Source organism: Necator americanus, chromosome X (assembly GCF_031761385.1).
Source record: "Necator americanus strain Aroian chromosome X, whole genome shotgun sequence".
Lineage (NCBI taxonomy): Eukaryota > Metazoa > Nematoda > Chromadorea > Rhabditida > Ancylostomatidae > Necator > Necator americanus.
In genome coordinates, this window is record NC_087376.1 from 34,123,512 (window position 1) to 34,142,095 (window position 18,584).

The window sequence follows — 18,584 nt, forward strand, 5'->3', positions numbered from 1 at the left end:
CTTGATGACAATCATGCGTGGTCTTGTAATTTCCAACAACAAATTTCTTTTCACTTCCTAATTCTTACGACTCGTTAGCTTGTAACTCAAGTGTTTACTTTGGCCGTCAACCCAAGTCGCAGATTAATCGATATCGCTTCGCCCGTCACTAAACTTCTCCCGGATCTGCTTTGCTGTGAAATAACGATGAAGTTAGAGAACTATGCTTTATCTTCGCTAGCGATTTCTCATCAAAACTCAAAAATACATTATAATGATGTTATCGACAAGAAAGCTCAGAAATTCCCGTAGCAATAAACGAAAATAGGCAGGGGAAACATCAAAAAATTAAACTTTCCGCCAAATATCTTGAAAGAATTAGTCTCTATATAAAGAGATTTAGCTTCATTCAATGTTACATCCTGCTAATCAACTTTCCTCACGAAAAATTGAGTGTTTGCGAAAATCCAAATCAATTTCTGGATGGCTAGCTTGTGAACACATTTTCTCAAACATCTCATTTATCATTGGAGTTTCAATCTAAGAGAAGATTAATGTTATTGTTAAACACTCGAGAACCACGTGATTTATACTTAAAGGCATCACCCCATGAATCTGAGGTCGCACGGATTTCAGGTGGAGTATTCGTATACGGGATCGTAGATTATGGAGAGAAGGGTGATTCCGTCCATTTCTTCCTAATTGCCGTAAAAGAAACGGCCCGGAAGATACTGATCCGAGCGTTCCGGCGCGCTATTTTCTACAAGGAGTTCGCTTGGAGCGCGCCAGCCTTGTGCACACACCGCATCTTCCGTACCGTTTTCTTCGGCAATTAGGAAGAAATAAACGGAATCGCCCTCCTCTCCATAATCTACTAGCCCGTATAAGAATACTCCACCTGAAATCCGTACCACCTCAGATTCGTGGGGTGATACCTTTAATGCAATACTGGAAGGTTTTTCTGTCCTAGGAATCACTAGAAGATTCCACAACTATTGATTGGTACAGCCCGATCAAAAATTTACTCTCTCAATTTCGCGTTCCGTTATGTTTCCGATAGACTTGCATCACACGCCTGCACGGTGCATGGGATGTTCCCTCAATTCCGCCCTCGAGCTGGAAACATTAGCTAGGCACTAGCCAGTGCATGGTACAGTCTCAGCACAAAACTATTTCGTTTCAAAAATTACCGTCTACTGCATATTGCATGATAAATCGAATCGTTTTGACACTGTATACCGTCAACAACTTCACAGAAACATAGACAAAAATTGTAACTATTGCCAAAGCGGTTCCACACTTCTTCCCTGTTGACTGCGAGGACTGTTGACTAGTAAGGGAAAAGGCCAAAATTCTCAATCAATTATATCTAGTTTATCTTCATAATCTTCTTTTATATATGACATATTTACATCTATCAGGTCCAAATTCTACAACCAAACTAGCACACCCAGTGATCAGCAACTTTGTTCCGAATATCGAGACAGCGAACTGATTGAAAATCCATATGAAACAACAAGAAGGCGACTAGTTAATTCAACGTTGGATAGTTAGAAAAGGCAACCGAAGCAAAAGGAAAATCCGTCTGCCGAAGGAGAACTCCAATACAGAAGGTATCAGTCCAATATGTGCGCAGACGCGTCGTAAAGGAGAATGGAAGAACGATGAAATCTTTAGAGGATGAAGACTCCCCTGTGGGCCCCAACCACATTTATCCTCTTTTTGTTGTCTGAATCACGGTGAAACGAAAGGTGCGAAACCTTGCTGTGTCACGCTGTGTCTGCTGATCACGGATATCAAGAAACCATGGGGAATTCCTGAATCCAAATGTGTACTTACTTCACCGATTTTCTGTGCTTTCTCTCACGATCTCTCCGTCTGTCTGGAAATACAGCCTAACTCATAGAAGTTTTTGTTTCGGTTAAATGCGACTATCACTGTTTCACGTTTTTCCTGGACAGTCTTACGATTCTCTGCCGCGCTCGCAGTGGTAAAGGGAGCGAGGTTCAAGATCCCGATGGTAAGGCGAGGAACAGAACACACGGTGAAGTATAAAAAGGCTTTCAATTTAAAAAAAAAACAGTCGATGGGCTACTTCTGTGATTTGGGGGTTGAATACTTTGCAAGTAAATAAACTTTCCAAAGTTAGCACCTGTGTTGAGAACACATTTGTCTCAATCAATCAGCATAAATAAATACAATATATATATATATATATATATTTGCTGTGGCCGCACGGTTGACTGTTCGAAACCGTCCTACTGCCAAGCAAGCCCTTCATCCCTCTGTGGACGATAAATTGGTACCAGACTTGTCCGCGAGGATAAAAACACAACTGATCACCGGCTGGCCCCCGCAAATCATTGTACAGGACAACATGTGTTCCAAAATATCCTCAACGTTTACGAATTGTAGTAAAACGTCTTGGCGCGTCCAAAGCGGATTGATACGCCAAAGACTTTGTCCTTTATCCTCTATATATATGTATATATATATATCGATTGAGGCACTTTTTTTTTGAACTTTTGCTCCGATTTTTAATTTTATTCTTGTGGAACCTTGCATATGTAATCGAAAGTAATGTGTGGAATGTAATTCCGTTCAAAAAAGGAAGAGAAAAAAAAGAAACTTGCAAAAGGAAAATTTGCAGTATTAGATTTACTGGAAATGGCGCAGAAAAAAGCTTAGCATTTTTTTTTCGGTTGTTTGCATCACTTTATCGCTCTCTTGCTGCTTTTTATCATGTTCTTAACAAGTTTCTTCGTTCTAGATACGGATAAAAGGCAAGAATTTGCTTTATATGTGCACGAGGCAAACATCAAAGCCGTTTCTCTGTGTGCTAAGGTTCTAGATAAGAAAAAACTTGGTGCTTGTTGTAATGTTTATCCGGGTCCTATTACTAGTTGTTGACGTTTCGAGAAGTAGAAAGTTATCCCCAAGATCCCTAGAAGTGGCCGATCAAATAGAGGTACTGGAAGAAATGATACCGATATTCTTAGAGGAGTTGGTAGCACATCCACATCTCACATTCAGAAGTGATCTGACTAAATTTTCAAAGACTTTCGTGTGTCTCTCAGAGCTGTTCAATGTTGTTCACGTGCTGACAAGCTGTTTGTTAAAACACCCTGTAAGCAACCGTTGGTTTCTCTGAAGAAGAGGTTTAGTTCCGCTTACCTCTTCTTGCATCACTGTAAACAGCCGCCTCCAGGATGCTGTTTTGTACGACGCCATCTATTGCAACGCTCCACCCCTTGCGCCGCCTCCGCCCTGCGATTCGTCGAAAATCAATTTGGACTGCCTCCATAGGCAGTAAGGGACACTACTCGTGTAAGGATGGCGCGCTGCAATAGAAGGCATCGAACAAAACAGTATTAAGGGGTCGGCTGCTTGCAGTGATTCAGGGAGAGATGAGCGGAACCACCCCGGTCTCCATAATCTACGGCCCTCTATACGGATACTCCACCTGAAATCCGTACCACCCCAGATTCGTAGTAAACTGCTTTTAATATCAAATTCCTGTTGAGAATGAACCTTCTTGCGTTTAATGCAATTGCGATCCTTGTAAACACCACTCCGGTCGTCCCTCTGTTCGCGGAAACCAACGGCTTCTCACTAAGGTTTAAAGGCGTCACCCCACGAATCTGAGGTGGTGCAGATTTCAGGTGGAGTATTCGTATACGGGACGCGAGACTACGGAGAGGGGGGGTGGGTGATTCCGTCCATTTCTTCGTAATTGCCGTAAAAAAGGTCCAGAAGATACGGCTTCAGGCGTTTTGGCGCACTATTTTCTACAGGGAGTTCGACTGGAGCGCGCCAGCCTTGTGCGGCGCCGCATTTTCCGGACCGTTTTTTACGGCAATTAGGAAGAAATGGACGGAATCACCCCCTCTTCATAATCTATTATCTCGTATACGAATACTCCACCTGAAATCTGTACCACCTCAGATTCGTGGGGTGATGACTTTAACCATGTTCACAAGCTCCTCTACCAAACAGTACGTCAATGCATGAAAAACGTTATGCGGTCCTGCAAGAGACACAAAAATTTCTGATTCTTTAGTCGGATCTTGTGAACATGGTCGAATGTTTTGAACATGGTCTGTTCAGATGTGGTTAATGGCTACCAACTTCTCAAACAAACTTAATATCAATTCTTTCAAAAGTTCTTTATGGTAGGCACTTCTAGGAATCTTTGCGGTAACTTTCTACTTCACGAAACGTTGGTAAATTTTAGTGGCAGTACTTTGATGAATATTATAACGGACAGCAAGTTTTTTTCTTTTTTGCACTCTAAGCAACGACTTTGACAATTACCTCTTGCACATTTAGAGGTACTTCTTGCTTTTTATCCGTATCTAAAACAGAGAAGTTTTTTTTTTATCAAAGTGTAGAACATAGTAAAAGAGCAATAAGAGGAAAAAGTAACGGAAATACTATTGACGTGAGAGCAACAAAGGGAAAAACTAATGAAGTAATACAAGGACTAAAAAAATTGTCAAATTTTCACCTTTTTTGTTACCAATAAATCTAAATTTGCAAAATCTTCCTTAGCATTTTTTGCCTTTTTTTAATAGAATTGCATTTCTTACCTCACATTCGATTGTATGTATTAGATTAAACCAGGAGAAAATGAAAAATTGAAGCAAAAGCTTGAAGGTAGGAAAATTGCTAAACTTTTGTAACTAAAACTAAATATATAAACGCTAATATAATATGTGAATACATAATAATACAAATAGAAACTTAAGCACGCATAAAATTGAAAAGATATCTTTTATGTAAGACATGGTAAAACATTTGGATATTCAAATCTCTATGAAGATTATTTGTGACGTTTGTATACTATGAGGGATATTCCTCTAGAATGTTGACCATCATCGCCTCATCCACACATTGCTCCTAGCGATCATAAGCAGCTGTTTAGTTCTGAAAAAGTTCCGCCACATACAAATTAGTGGTTCCCATTTCACTATTTTCCTTAGGACTTAGTAAACTATCAAGTGTGTGTGGCTCAAACGTTGTCAGCTTTCTATTTAATTGAATGGTTCTTTTTTAAATGTATAAGCTATATTAGCTATTATTGAAATTAAATGGGTTTTACCAGAATAGAAGTTCGTGGCAAATTTCACACGTTTTGGCTCAAGTACAAAACAGCATTTGAAGATTTTCTTTTTCTTAATATGGGATGTGCAGAGATCTGTCAACTATGTATAAAATCTGTAAATTAGTTAGAATCAGATTGAAGTACGCTCTCACAAACAGCGAGTACAGCTATTTGTTTTCGATCTGGATTGAAGAAAGAACTGGAAACGAAGTGAATTGCAAATAAAAATTCTCACCAGATAAGTAAAAATTGCTTGAAAACACCATCCCGCGAGAGTATTCCCCACTTCTTTTTCACTGGAGGTGAAACTCATTCGTTACGTCGGCTTAAATTTAAAAAAGTGTTCAACAGCACTCTAGCGAGCGGTGATAAGGTAGGAGGCATGGCGGCAAAGAAGCGGAAAATTGGATGAGTTGACTCTCGGTTTCTCTCTTAGTAACATATGGAATTGAATGGAACTTTACCCCCATGTATAGTCGATTTTATCAAAAGTCTACGTGTCCGCAGCAAGTTTACCGCTTCGATCTTCTACTTATGTGATGGAACTTCCCCAGGAGAGTTTGTTGTAGATATCGATATGTGGTGGACAAAACCCCAGACAAATGTCAATTTCAATAATTTTCACCATCTTTTGATTTGAAGACAGTGAAGAGATGTTAGCTGAGGTTTCTACATAGGATGATTAGAATTTTTAAGAAGAAACCTTCAAATTTTTCGAACTTTCTAAGGTAATCTGCGGATTCCTATGCTCCTATGATTTAGTTGTTGGATGTTTTGCAGGCTCTAACTGTTACTCTCACACTTCTATTCATGCTAAAAAAAAATGGTACTATTGCGTGAGCCCAGCGAAGCCTTTTTTGTGGTTAGCCGGACACTCCATTCGGAGCAGTAATAAGCTGCTTTAAAGGCATCACCCCACGAATCTGGAGTGGTACGGATTTCCGGTGGAGCATTCGTGTACTGGATTGTAGATTACTGAGAGAAGGGCGATTCCGTTCATTTCTTCTTAATTGCCGTAGAAAACGGCCCGGACGATACGGCTTCAAGCGTTCCGGCGCACTTTTTTCTACAAGGAGTTCGATTGGAGCGCGCTAGCCTTGTGCACGCACCGTATCTTCCAGGCCGTTTTTTACGGCAATTATGCAGAAATGGACGGAATCACACCCCTCTTTATAATCTACGATCCCGTATACGAATACTCCACCTGAAGTCCGCACCACCTCAGATTCGTGGTATGCTGCCTTTAAATTACTCCCAACAAACGCATTCAGGAAGCATTCCTGACATTCTCCATTCGAAGAAAGCATGCAAACACAATTAACGTAGGTGGCGACCATCCATGGGGGGAGGTACACTTGCTGCTCATAGTAATTTTTTTCATGGTTTTTTTTTTTTTGCAGGTCTTAAAGTCAGTCGTTCATTATGTTCGCTCAACTACTGATTCATTTTTTTACTCCCTCTCTCAGACATTAGAAAATTCTTGCCTATTTTTTTGTATGTATTTGCTTTAAACGTACGTTGAATGTTTCAGCACATGATTTCCTTTTTATGTTCCGTGAACTGCGCCCTGAAAATAAATGTGGATGAAACTTGTGATGACGGTCTACCTGGGCATCTTGTACATGACTGGTTTTATAGTTTTATTGCCGATGAACTGGATAGCACTCAAAGAATCGCTGTCCTCACTGCACGAGCTATTTGATTTGAAAGAAAAAAACCCTCCAGAAAGTAAATATCGGCTCCGCTATCACGAGATCACAACAGAGCCTCAGTCATAGTCCCAGTTGCACACCCCTGATGCCTGCTTTCTCACTCATGCATCTCTCTTCACGCTTTACCTGCTTTTGCGAGTCAGTTGTACGCCCGGGTGGACCTTCAGCACAATTTATTAACTCCGAATAATGTCCCTAAATAATGTATTTTTCAGTTTCGACTGTGTCAAGCTGTACACTGAGGGTCCCCTGGGTCTAAGTGAGATGATATAGTAGCTAAGAAGAAAAGTGCCGCAACGTTTACCTCTGACTCAGTTGTCAAAGTAACTTTGTACATGTTAATCTTTCAGTCTGATCAATCTGCTATGTCTGACGAGGAGGAACAATAGTGGGTTATGCGTTCGAGTTTCAATTACTTTACTTCTAACACAAAAGTACCAAGTGTATATAGCTCGTCGCCTTTTTCTTCCAATGCGTCTGCTAGCGCTTCCACTTCGAGTAAATATGAATCACATTTCTTACCTGCAGGTACTTCAAATAGAGAACAAACTTCATTTTTGCGTGATTATTCAGGCAAAGATTCAGCAAATAGAGAATCCGCACTGTCGACATCCCGTCTATTTTCTCGTAGGTTGTCTGGGGACCGTAAGACCCTTAGTGGTACAGAATCCTCGAAAACAACAGTTAGTGATGAGACCGATACTCTTTTAAAGCTTTATGGGGTTAGAAAAGGTTCGGCAACTGAGAGTCCCACCCAGAGCCTCCTGAAACAGCGTAGACAACAACAGTCGGATCCAGACGGTGGGTTTACTACTGCACGAAGAAAGCAAGACAACGGTGGCTCTGAGGGACTGTTGAGTGGCGATGGGCCCAGTGCATCTCGTCCTCTTGAAAAAAAGGAATTCTCATCACGCATGCATGAAGAGATTCAGGACATTACCCAAAATGAATATATAAGCCGTTTGCTTGCCGCACACAATCGCGTGGACGACCTCTTAAGGTCTAGAGGTTTGAGTGCCGAAGATGAGTCCAAGTACCTACGAGCGTGGGAGGAGATACCAATTATTCGTGAAGAACGCTTTCACCGAGGAAGGACATCTAGCGATTCTGGCCTGTCCACTGATGATGAGAGCGAACGTAACAACTTGGAGAACAAGGAAGAAATCGACTGTAACGTAGAATTCTGTAAGCAAGAATCGTTTGATGTCTGCACAAAAGTCTTCGTTAGTCCCTCCCCTCGTTTGCAGTCGATGCTGTGCTGCCAGGCTCCCAGTAGCAGCACCTCCAGTGTATCCCTTGCTTTAAGCCAGAAGCAAGCACTTGGAGAAGAATGCAGGCCTGTAGTTGTCAAATCGAATCGAAACGAAGCGCTCAACTACGCTTGTGCGCGTCCAGCCCATTCTGCGCGAACTACCTCCCACGCTTTGACGCGCAAGCAACAGTCAAATACGGCCAAGAAAACAATGAGAAACACTGAAAAAAGCGAAAAAGTCAACGCAACGTTTGACGTCCGTAAACCAATACAGTTGAAACGTCCTCTCACTGAGCACAAATCTGAAAGAGCAACCAACGATGGATCAGCAGGAAGATCACTGAGGAGTCATCATTGTGGGTCTCTGAAGCACGGACACAAAATAGAGGAAGATAAACCTGTCACTATTGCGGAGCAGCAAAAAACCTTGCTGTGTAGGCTTAAACGCAAGCCATCTTCGGTGTCGTCTACGGCTGAGATTTCCATTCAGCACTGCAGCTTCTACCAGGCTTCTACGAGAACAGTAGAATCTTTTCCAGAGAGGAATGTTAGGATGAATTTAAGGCTTACAGAACGTGCACCTAATAAGTGTTCCGCAGCAATCGTGCTACCGACATGCACTCGTCCCCAATTCGTCCACAGGTCTGTCGTTTTCGGGAGAAAGGAAGTAGTTCCTTGGTCTAGGACAGTGTCACAGGATGTCACTGCACGGAAGAAAGTTGGGAAATTGGATCGCTCTGTAGCGGTTGAAGAATCGAAAGAAGGAAAGCGACAGCGAAAGGTGAATCGTCTGATCATCCCGAAATTTTTCCTGCAGCCGAAGTTTGATGCTGCGGAAGCGCTGAATAAACTCGATAAGGACAAAAAAGCGGGAACGGAGGCGGAGAAAATCCCAACGAAGTCAATTGAGGAGATTGCCCCAGCCGGACCACCCTCAGAGAAGTCTAACGTTGACAGCATATATCAGGGAAACGCATTCCTTCCCTCTCTCAGCTCTTTAAACACTCCAAGCTCCCTAGATCAGACCGCGACATCTAGAGGAGCTACGATGTGTCAAGGAAGCAAAATCGCGGAGTTCTCTTATGCTGATCATCTGCTTGTAGAACAGTTCAGAAGGACTAAGTACATACCTCGACCAAAAGCACTCCAGCAACGTGCTTCGCCGCCGCAGAAAGTACTGCCTGGAGTGAGCCAGATACTATTGCCTTTACCTTCACAAGCAGAATTTTTGCGCTTTCCCACACCGCCGCGAATACCGCCGCAAGCCCATCGCCACTCTCCGCCACCTTGTCTGAAAAGGGTGTATCGCAGCGTGAAACAATTCTCGAAGAGGGACCATCTGTTGGAGTGTCCTTCTTTGAGGAAAGTTGATCATGCTGTTAAAAAGAAACTCAAAATCAGACGACCTAAACGATGGACACCACGTTGGAGAAGAAAGTGGTGAGACGTGCACTCAAAAATTATTGATCAATGCTGATAATTCACAGGTATATATATTTAGCTCTGGTGAGGAAGTAGAGGAAGAAGAAGTTGAAGAAGAAGAGGCCGAGGGATCAGTCAACGCCCAAAAGAGGTTCTTTTTTTTCTTTCTTTCATTTTTTTGTAGAAAAAGGGGAGAACATGTACTCGAAGATAGCTCCGACTATTTACTGCTACGTGAAATGAATTTGAAATTGGTACAACGATTTTCATCGCATCTGCTGGCGTAACAGCCGAGTGACCTCGGCTTTTGCATAACACTTCGCAGAGAATCAATACATTAAAATCCGGCATAACATTTCAAATGCTTATGTATCAAGTCCGAATTTTGTTAGTTGTTTTTGTTTTGTTGGAATGCCTACTCTTCATCAATACCCGTGAAAAATGTGGTTTGTTCCGAAAAAGTTTGTTTTCGATGGTAGTTCAGAGTTAGAAGTTTAACATAATATGCATTAATACCTCCACATTCCAATCATACTACTCTTATGACAGGCAATTCCTTAATTTAAAAAAATAGTGTAACAAAAAAATGTCAGATTTTAGATATTCCCTGTGAATAAAACGTTTTAGGATTAGCATTTAAAATTTCCTTGAGATTTTTTTTTTGTTCTCATTTCATGCATGTTTCTCATCGAAAATAATTGTCATCTCATTGCAGTAAGCAGCGCCGGTGAGTTCATTTCCGTCTTTTGGCTGCCGATGAACAAATATTGTCAGAGGAACATCAAACAGGACTTTTTCATACTAGTCATCCACAAGCAAGATTTCTGAAATCTTCTCCTCGTCTCTCAGCAAACAAGCTTTTGATAACCAACTGCGGGACCGCCTTGTTCGCTTCAACAACCGCACGTAGTGGCTGTGGTTGCTAATTGCATGAGGTTTTTTGGTAGTAATACACAAAATGTTAAGTATTTTACGTGCTTGCGATCGCTTTGTACTTGTTTCTAGCACCGTGTTTACACTACATTGAGCATGTCATATTTAACGGAGAGTTTTACTCACTCACTGCATATTACGATTCGTTATGAAAGCGATCACCCCTCTCATTGCAGGCATAAAGTGAAGACTTCTCAAGAAGACGATGATGGCATGACTGAAGCAGAAAAAGCTATAGCGGTAATCACTTTCTATCCCGATAACGAAGTCCTCCATGTATTTCCTCATTCCAGGCCTCAAAGAAGCGCCAGGTGGAGGAGCAGCAGAAGCTTCTTCAAGAATACGACGAGAGTCGACGTGTAGAAAGAGAGAAAGAAGAAGAAGAGCTAAAGAAACTAAAAGAGAAACAGGAGAAACGAAGACTGGAGAGAGAACAGGAGGAACGCGCTGAGGCTGAACGTCGGAAACAAGAAGAGGATCGACGTCGTAAGGAGGAAGTACGTGTTTTGGAACGAGCAACCACTCTCATCCTATAACGCGTACAGTCTCTTAGTCAAAGAATGTTCGTGCCTAGAACTGAAAAGAGTAAGATGTGTGTATAGAGGGGGGCTACCTATCCTTCATTGTGCGCTGTTAGTTACAGGAAATGTTTAAAGTTGCTAACACTCGCCATAAATGACTGTTTGGTGGATATCACAACCGACCATCATCCCGTAAAATAACGCGCTTATTCTGTCTGCAACGTGTGTGCATGTGTGAAACGAAACTGGAAGAAGCTGTCGGCGTTACATCAATTTGAAGCAAACTTTGCACCCACCAGGCGAACCTTCGCCCGTCTTCGATCATGTCGATTTCATTGGATTTCTTTCTCGCTATACGAATGGCGTGATTACGAATAATCATCTTCAGAAATTTTCATGCACTCTTCTTGCTGTACTCTGTTGAACTTAAACAACAGGGTATCCAGCATAAGTTGATTGGTGGTGTACAACGTGAAGAAAAAAAAAACAAATTAAAATTCTTACTGAAACGAAGCCCTTCATTTACTTCCAATCAAATCCGTAGATGTTAATAGCAGTCTCTTGAAGCCAATTTATGATTTGTCGGAATCTACTTCACACGGAAAGGGGCCGTTGCAGGCTCGCAAAAATCGAAACGACGAGTCGACATCCTGTGTAAAGATTTTGATCTGTTTTCTACGGATTAAATGTCAATAGGGGACGCATTTCCGAGGAAATCATTGACAGTGTCCCATCTTTCAAGGAACCTGGCAGTAATTTCGGACCAGAAACCAGAAGACTGGGAGTTGAAAAACTTAAGATCAGTTTTGGAGTCATCAAAGCTATTCTGATTTTTCCGGCGAAGGAAATGTTTGAGGACCAGAAACTACAAGCAATTTTAAGTGAAAAAATCATGGACAACGAAAGGCGGGTTCCTCAAGCTGACGGCGAAAGTGCGAGGTCGCCAGGCCCATCGCAACGCATGTCGTTACGCTAGTTGCGCTGTAGTTTGCGCTCTCTTGGCATGGTCGGTCATAGAAAAAAAAAATCGCGCATAAGCAGATCACTCGGAAATATCTATGTCCATTTTTTGAACGCGGGCCCCTTTTTCGGAGCCCCGCTCCTTTTTATGATGAAGAAAGGAGCTTTCAGAAGGCCGCGGCATCCACCACAATAGTTGGTTAGATGAGTAGGTCCCAGCTAAGACACTGTACTTACTGGTGCCAGCGGTGCGACCCGGACTCAAAAGTAATTCGCCGACGAACTGTCGCTATCGATTAGAGACAGGCGATGCACTTGTGGGAATATATAAAACTTCACATACTTCTGCACCGAAGAATTAGTGCGCGAACTTTTCAAGCTTGCTGTTTAGCATAATCATCGTTCGCGACCTTTCTTTTTTCTCAGTGAAGTATTATGGAGTAGAGTAAACATCCTCAGAGTTGATTCTCAGAGTTGAGTTGAGTTGATTGATATTAGGCTGTGTCGGACAATCAACTCTGCAGAAGTTATCGCATCTTACCACTGTGGTAAGCACATTTCTGCTCTGTCGTGCGTATAATGTCGTTGTTCACTACAAGTGAACCAACTAAAACCAAATTTTGTAGCGAATTTTTTTTTTGCCTTTTTTTGCCCTACCGGCACAAGACTATACTTTTACCGATTTTGATCGGCTTTGTTGTTCTTAGTCTACATTTGTGCCTGATCCCATAAAACAGCACCCACTATTTTTCTTACATATGCTTATTACGACTATGAAGATGTTTTTTTGAAGAAAGATGTCAATTTCATCGAATTTTTATAGATAAAATCCTCATTGTCGGTATCTTCGATTTCAAAAAAAAAGAGCTTTGGTTTTAATTAGGTGTGATATTGCAGGAAGAGCGGAAAGCGAGGCAGGAGGAGGAGAAACGAAAGAAAGAAGAAGAGAAGATGAAAAAGCAACAAATGACCGCCCAGTTTGCGACTCCTGCTGGACAGGGTGGCCGGTATGATAAAGCTATTTTTCCTTCCCCCAGTGATATCATATAGACTCATTTTGTCAGCGAGCATAATTTTATCCAGAAATTTCATTATTCCGAAAAAATCCGAGAAGAACCGCAACGACAAATTTGGCAATATTGTTCAAGCAAAGCAGGAAATGGGTATGACTAAAGAGCAGCAAGAGGAGGCGAAGAGGGTAATATTATCCAAATAATAAATCGTAGTAAAAAATGGTGGTTACTGAGGAAATGATTACTTGCCTAGGCCTTCCTTGCTGCCGTTGACAAGAGCATTCCAATCTCCTCCGACTTGCCTCCTGACGACCTTAAAACAAAGATTAAAGAACTGCACCAACGAATATGTAAACTTGAAGCGGAGAAGTATGACTTAGAAAAACGGCATGAACGCCAGGAATACGATGTGAGTTTTTTTTTTTTTTAAATCAATAATCCTTTAGTCAAGATTACTAAAAATTAATGGATTTCATACGTCTATCAGACTCACCTCAGCTTACACAAGGTGATCTAACGTTGAACAGTTCCCACCAGCAAATAAATATTGATTTTTAAGCTGAAAGAACTGAATGAACGTCAACGTCAGGTAGCGCGTAACAATGCTCTGAAGAAAGGAATCGATCCTACTGACGCCGCTTCTTCGAAGTATCCGGTAACTTAGTGTTTTTGTAAATTTTGGAGATTACCAGAGTATCTCCTAACAAAAGCATCTCCTAAGCCCAACGCTTTTATTTTGTCATAAACGCGGATCCGTACAGAAAGTTTCTACAACTTTCTACATTAGAAAGAATATGGCAATTCGTACTGCAATCATGCAACATTTCCGATGATTTACAAGTTTTAAGCCATTTCTGCGATGTTACAAATTCATCTGAGATTCAGCGAACTAAGAACGAACGAATTGGTTGATGGTTTTTTTCATCCAGTACCGATGATAACCTAATATTCTCAGATATATTTGCAACATCATGCCGGTAAATTGAAGCGAGCACATTGGCCGTCGGTACAACCCCTCTATACAAATAATAAGATGAAAAATCAATTGGTTCCAATAAACCAGAACTTCCAGTTTCAACGAGGAATCACATAAAACTTTTTTTAATGAATCATAACAACTCTATGATATCAGCGCAGAGAACAATAGAAGTGTTTTGCATGACGTATGTACCAAAGTCAAAAATACACACAAATTTTCGCAATCACAAACGAAGTCAAAGTCATATCGACATGTCGACACTTTTCCAAGTTTCACCTACAGAGCAAATCATTATGAAACCCTCGCAAGAGTGTTTTTGACATGAGTTGGGCCATCAAAATGTTGGGAACAAAGGGATAAGCAATAGAAAGAATACACTGCTACCTACGCTTATGATTCTTCTATTTGAAATTGTTATCTGTCTGGATTATTCTTTATGAAGTCTATGATGAAGTTAATCACTTAACTCTTTGATGTTCCTCATCCGACGAACACGAAGGCGCCCCGAACGCAAGCGATATGGATCAATGCCAATCTCGACCCAGAGCTCGTGCAACTCATCCAAAACTGTAGATCACCATACGAAGATCACATAACAGTTCAAGAGGGAGTAAGAGGGTTATTCGAGTGGAAACGACCTGACTTAGCTGAAGGATGTATGGGACTGCACATGCGGTTGTGCCCGTGGTTGCGGTTTTACTGCGGAGTTGATTCCCTCAGCCCAAATCTCGGTCGATTCTGCTTGTTCAATTCCACATAAATCTAGTCGCTTTTATCCGATCCTAAGCAACGTCAACGTTATTTTCGGGGACAATTATCCTGGAATAATGGAGTTTTCGGGTGTAGAATATTTGTAGGCAGGTTGTGCTGTGATAAAAACAACTCGCCAGTCGCCATTTGAGAGTCCATTTTTTTTTTCCATAAACGTGGCGGAACGTACAATTTTAAGCTGTTATGTGCGGTTTGATTGTAATTTCAAATGAGCTGAAACTGTTTGCTGCGGAATTTTGGGGCACTGAAACTGAACATCAAATATTAGTTCAAAACCGGTTTATGTCCAGTTTTTTGTTATGACAGTATGTAACGTGAGTGAAACATAATTAAAAGCAGCTCCACTAGGCTTAAGTTAGTTTCAACTCGAGTAGTTTTTAATAATTGTTTAGGAAAATTACTTCTTTCTTCTGCTTCTCTTCCCTGGATATACCTCTTGTACCGTCCGTATTGAAAAAAAAAGTTCTCTGATTTCTTACAACATACATTAGCATGTAAAACCAAAAGGAGCAAAAAGCTGATATTGGTTGGAATGTCAATTATGCTGTCGGATGCATCCGAAGGAGATTTCTTGGAACGCAAATCCAGGAAAAAAAGGGATTTCTTGAGATACGTCAGAAATGTGTGACATTTACACTCATTTGTTGTGGATCAATCCATGCTTCGATATGAGATGCTGTCAATTTCCGACGAGTGTGGAAAGTCACTCATCAACAAGTATCGTTTTTGTTTTTGAGTTGATCACGGTTTTACCAAACACGAACACGGAACTTTTGCCTCGTTGCTGCGGAAATGCAGCCTTTTCTTCAGTTATAAATAAATTGTAAATAAATAAATTCGGGTTAATCTAGAGTTTGAGCCTTTTCTCTATAGTAAAAACATCTATTTCCTACAATTCCAAAATGACATGTTTTTGAGTTAAATGACTCATGGCAGCTTTTGTCGACGATGCACTGGGCGTGCTCTAAATCTAACTATAAACGCTGCCATCCTTTTACGTTAAGAGTAAGTAACAGAAGTATACGCGTTCCACAAAAAAAACTTCTCCAAAAGCTCCAAACAAGAACTGGTAACGGTGGATCACTTCGTACATGTCAATATCAGATGTGGAAGATTCTTGTACTTCTGAAAAAAAAAATATTAAGGCAGAGATGAAAATGAGTATTGAGACGAGCATTTTGTTCCACTACGACGCTGAACTGCGACGGTTTGATACAAATGCGGTTAGCTTATGTTGCACAAAAATAGTGTTATACGACGTAAACGACAGTAGCCTCTTTGACAATTTGATACTTAGAGACTCAATACAGTACTCGCAGGCTCTCTTTCCAAGCCACACCCCTATTCCACGAAGGAATTGGAATTTTGAAATATAGCATCCACTAGTAGGAACTGTTTTGTTTTTCGTCTCTTCCTACATTTAAAAGAATGATATATGATTTCGCCAAGCACCATTTCAGCCAAAAGTTCAAATATTCTCCAAGTATGATCGCCAAATTGATCGCCGTAATTTCATGGAACGCCGAAGTATGTATGACAATGTATGTGCTCTTTCCCTTTCTGTCTGCGTTCATGTTGTGTGAGCCTATTGGGCGAGAAGATGAGGTGGATAGTGTAATTTTCATAATTTCTTTATGTGAAAGCTCCATCAAACGGTATCCACACATTCTTCTTGCGTCTGAAGGTTTTCAGATTTGTTCGTTTGTTCGTCCATGTCATGTTATGTATTTTGGAAAGTAATTTTAGAAGAATGCTTATCCCTGTTTCCCTGGTGTTCCTCCACCACCGGCTGTTTACGAAAAGGTGATCCTGAAACTCGATGCCGAAAGGGATGAAGAAGTGTGTTAAATTGTTTGAAAGAATTGATATTTGTAGAACTAACAGTGTGGTGCTTTCTTACGTTCTTTTTAATTCAGGAAGCAGAAGTCGAGGTCAGAAGATTGTTCTAATTAGGATTTGTTCCATTTCAAGTTACTGTTTTTTCGGATTTGTGCACAATGTTGTTCTTTTTTTTCTAGGAATATGAGGAGTAGAGCGAGGTCCTCCACTGCTGTTGTGTGTTACAACCAGCTTATTGTTTGTGTAGTCCGTGTTACAAGTATCTTTATGTGATATTCTACTCTAGTTAGTACATTCGTGTTCTGGAATATGCGACGTATATTTTAATTGAATTGATACATGGACTATAATCCAAAATCCGATCATAGTTACGATTGGTCGTCTTTGACAGTGGATCCGAAGTAAATTAGTTTTGAAACTTTGTAAATACTTGATATTCGTTTATTATATTACATGAGGTACAAGCTTTAACGGGAGTGTTACTGGGTCCAGCTCCCCTTTTCTCGTCTCCATCTATACTTCCAAAATAATTGCTCCATCTAAAGTGATCAAAACGACCACACTCTATTGCTGAAAAGACCTTTGATTGGTCAAGAAAAGTTTCTTCAATCTGGTTAACGTTCAAAATGGGACCCGCACTATACTGACTTAAAGGCATCACCCCACGAATCTGAGGTGGTACGGATTTCAGGTGGAGTATTCGTATACGGGATCATAGATTATGGAGGGGGGGGTGATTTTGTCCATTTCTTCCTAATTGCCGTAAAAAACGGCCCGGAAGATTCGGCGCGCGCAGAGGGCTGGCGCGCTCCAATCGAACTCGTAGAAAATAATGCGCCGGAACGCTCGAAGCCGTATCTTCCGGGCCGTTTTCTACGGCAATCAGGAACAAATGAACGGAATCACCCTTCTCTCGGTAATCTACTATCCAGTACACGAATGCTCCACCGGAAATCCACTACTTGTTTGATCTGGAGTGGTAGTAATCGCCGAAATTGGCTGTTTATAACCGAGCACGAAGGCCCTATCAAGTTGTGCCTGATTTTTCACGTGACGATATAACAAGGACATATTTGGCACACATTGCTAGAAATCCCAGGTCCAAAACACTAGGTTCCTCAGAGACCGAGGCTTCGACTGCTCGTAAAATGAATGGAATGTGTGGTATGCATTCCGCCAGGATTACGTTCATGAAAGAGATGAAGTAAAGTAATGCGCGCATTAAAGTACAGTTAGCGTAAAACATGTTACAACATGACGATGCGACGCCTGCACAGAACTTCCTCTATGCAGTGAACTTTCGGTACTTTTCTTTTTGCTTCTTATAGTTATCATTACTTTTTCCTTATTCCTAACAAAGTCCATTTCCATTAGTTTTATCATTTGTTTTGCTTCTAGGGCACCTGTTAGTTCATAGTTTTTACGGATTTGATGTCTGTTCCTTTTCAACTACACAGAATTTTCATTCTTCATAGTCGCAACAAAGATAATACTTCTTTTGGTCAGTTCAGAAGTTCGGAATGATTTAATGGTATCTTTTCAAAGAATTTAGTCTCCAGAAACTGGATTCCTGCCCCACTTTTTGTATAATTGTGCACAGTTAGCTTTCCTCTAGCGCGATTTTTAGGATCCTACTACGCTTCCGGTTACATTAAAGTAATCATACACAATTACACAAGCAAATAGAACAGAAATTTGTACAAACTAAGATCTTAGAGGCATTCTAGGAGGGATGCAAATGATAAAACTAATGAAAAAGGGCTTCACTAAGACTGTGTAATTCATAGAAGCGCTTCTATACGAAAAAATAGTGAAAAATCACAAAAAAAAAACAGCAAAAGGAAGAGAGTTCGTAAGTTCTTCGCAGAGAGCTCTGTGCACGCTTTCATTGAGAACGCGTTGTGCAGTAACGTAACAACACGTTTTACGCCGACTGTATTTGCAATTGAAAACTAATACACCAGCACGAATCAAAGCTGATTTCATACAATTCTAGACATATTATTTTTCGATCGAAAATACCTTTAGCGTGAGACTGTTGCGATATATGATTAGATTATAGCTGTGTATGATGTAGAGGAATAGGTGTAGAAGAGTAC

General features: G+C 41.0%; 1 protein-coding gene across 3 annotated transcripts; it reads left to right on the forward strand.

Moving 5' to 3' along the window:
* Nucleotides 1-7,130: 7,130 nt before the first annotated feature.
* RB195_026279 (uncharacterized protein) lies at nucleotides 7,131-16,679 on the forward strand (the record flags this gene model as incomplete). Of its 3 annotated transcripts, XM_064214761.1 has the most annotated exons (15): nucleotides 7,131-7,183; nucleotides 7,247-7,293; nucleotides 7,369-9,487; nucleotides 9,549-9,620; nucleotides 10,185-10,196; nucleotides 10,579-10,642; nucleotides 10,696-10,899; nucleotides 12,781-12,890; nucleotides 12,967-13,081; nucleotides 13,150-13,305; nucleotides 13,456-13,551; nucleotides 16,107-16,187; nucleotides 16,393-16,485; nucleotides 16,563-16,577; nucleotides 16,665-16,679. In XM_064214761.1, the coding sequence occupies 15 exons, from the start codon at nucleotides 7,131-7,133 to the stop codon at nucleotides 16,677-16,679; spliced, it is 3,252 nt and encodes a 1,083-aa protein (XP_064070641.1). The 3 variants fall into 3 exon arrangements, with proteins under 3 accessions (XP_064070641.1, XP_064070642.1, XP_064070643.1); XM_064214762.1 differs by lacking the exon at nucleotides 10,185-10,196; XM_064214760.1 differs by lacking the exon at nucleotides 7,131-7,183 and having other exon boundaries at nucleotides 7,191-9,487.
* Nucleotides 16,680-18,584: the final 1,905 nt, after the last annotated feature.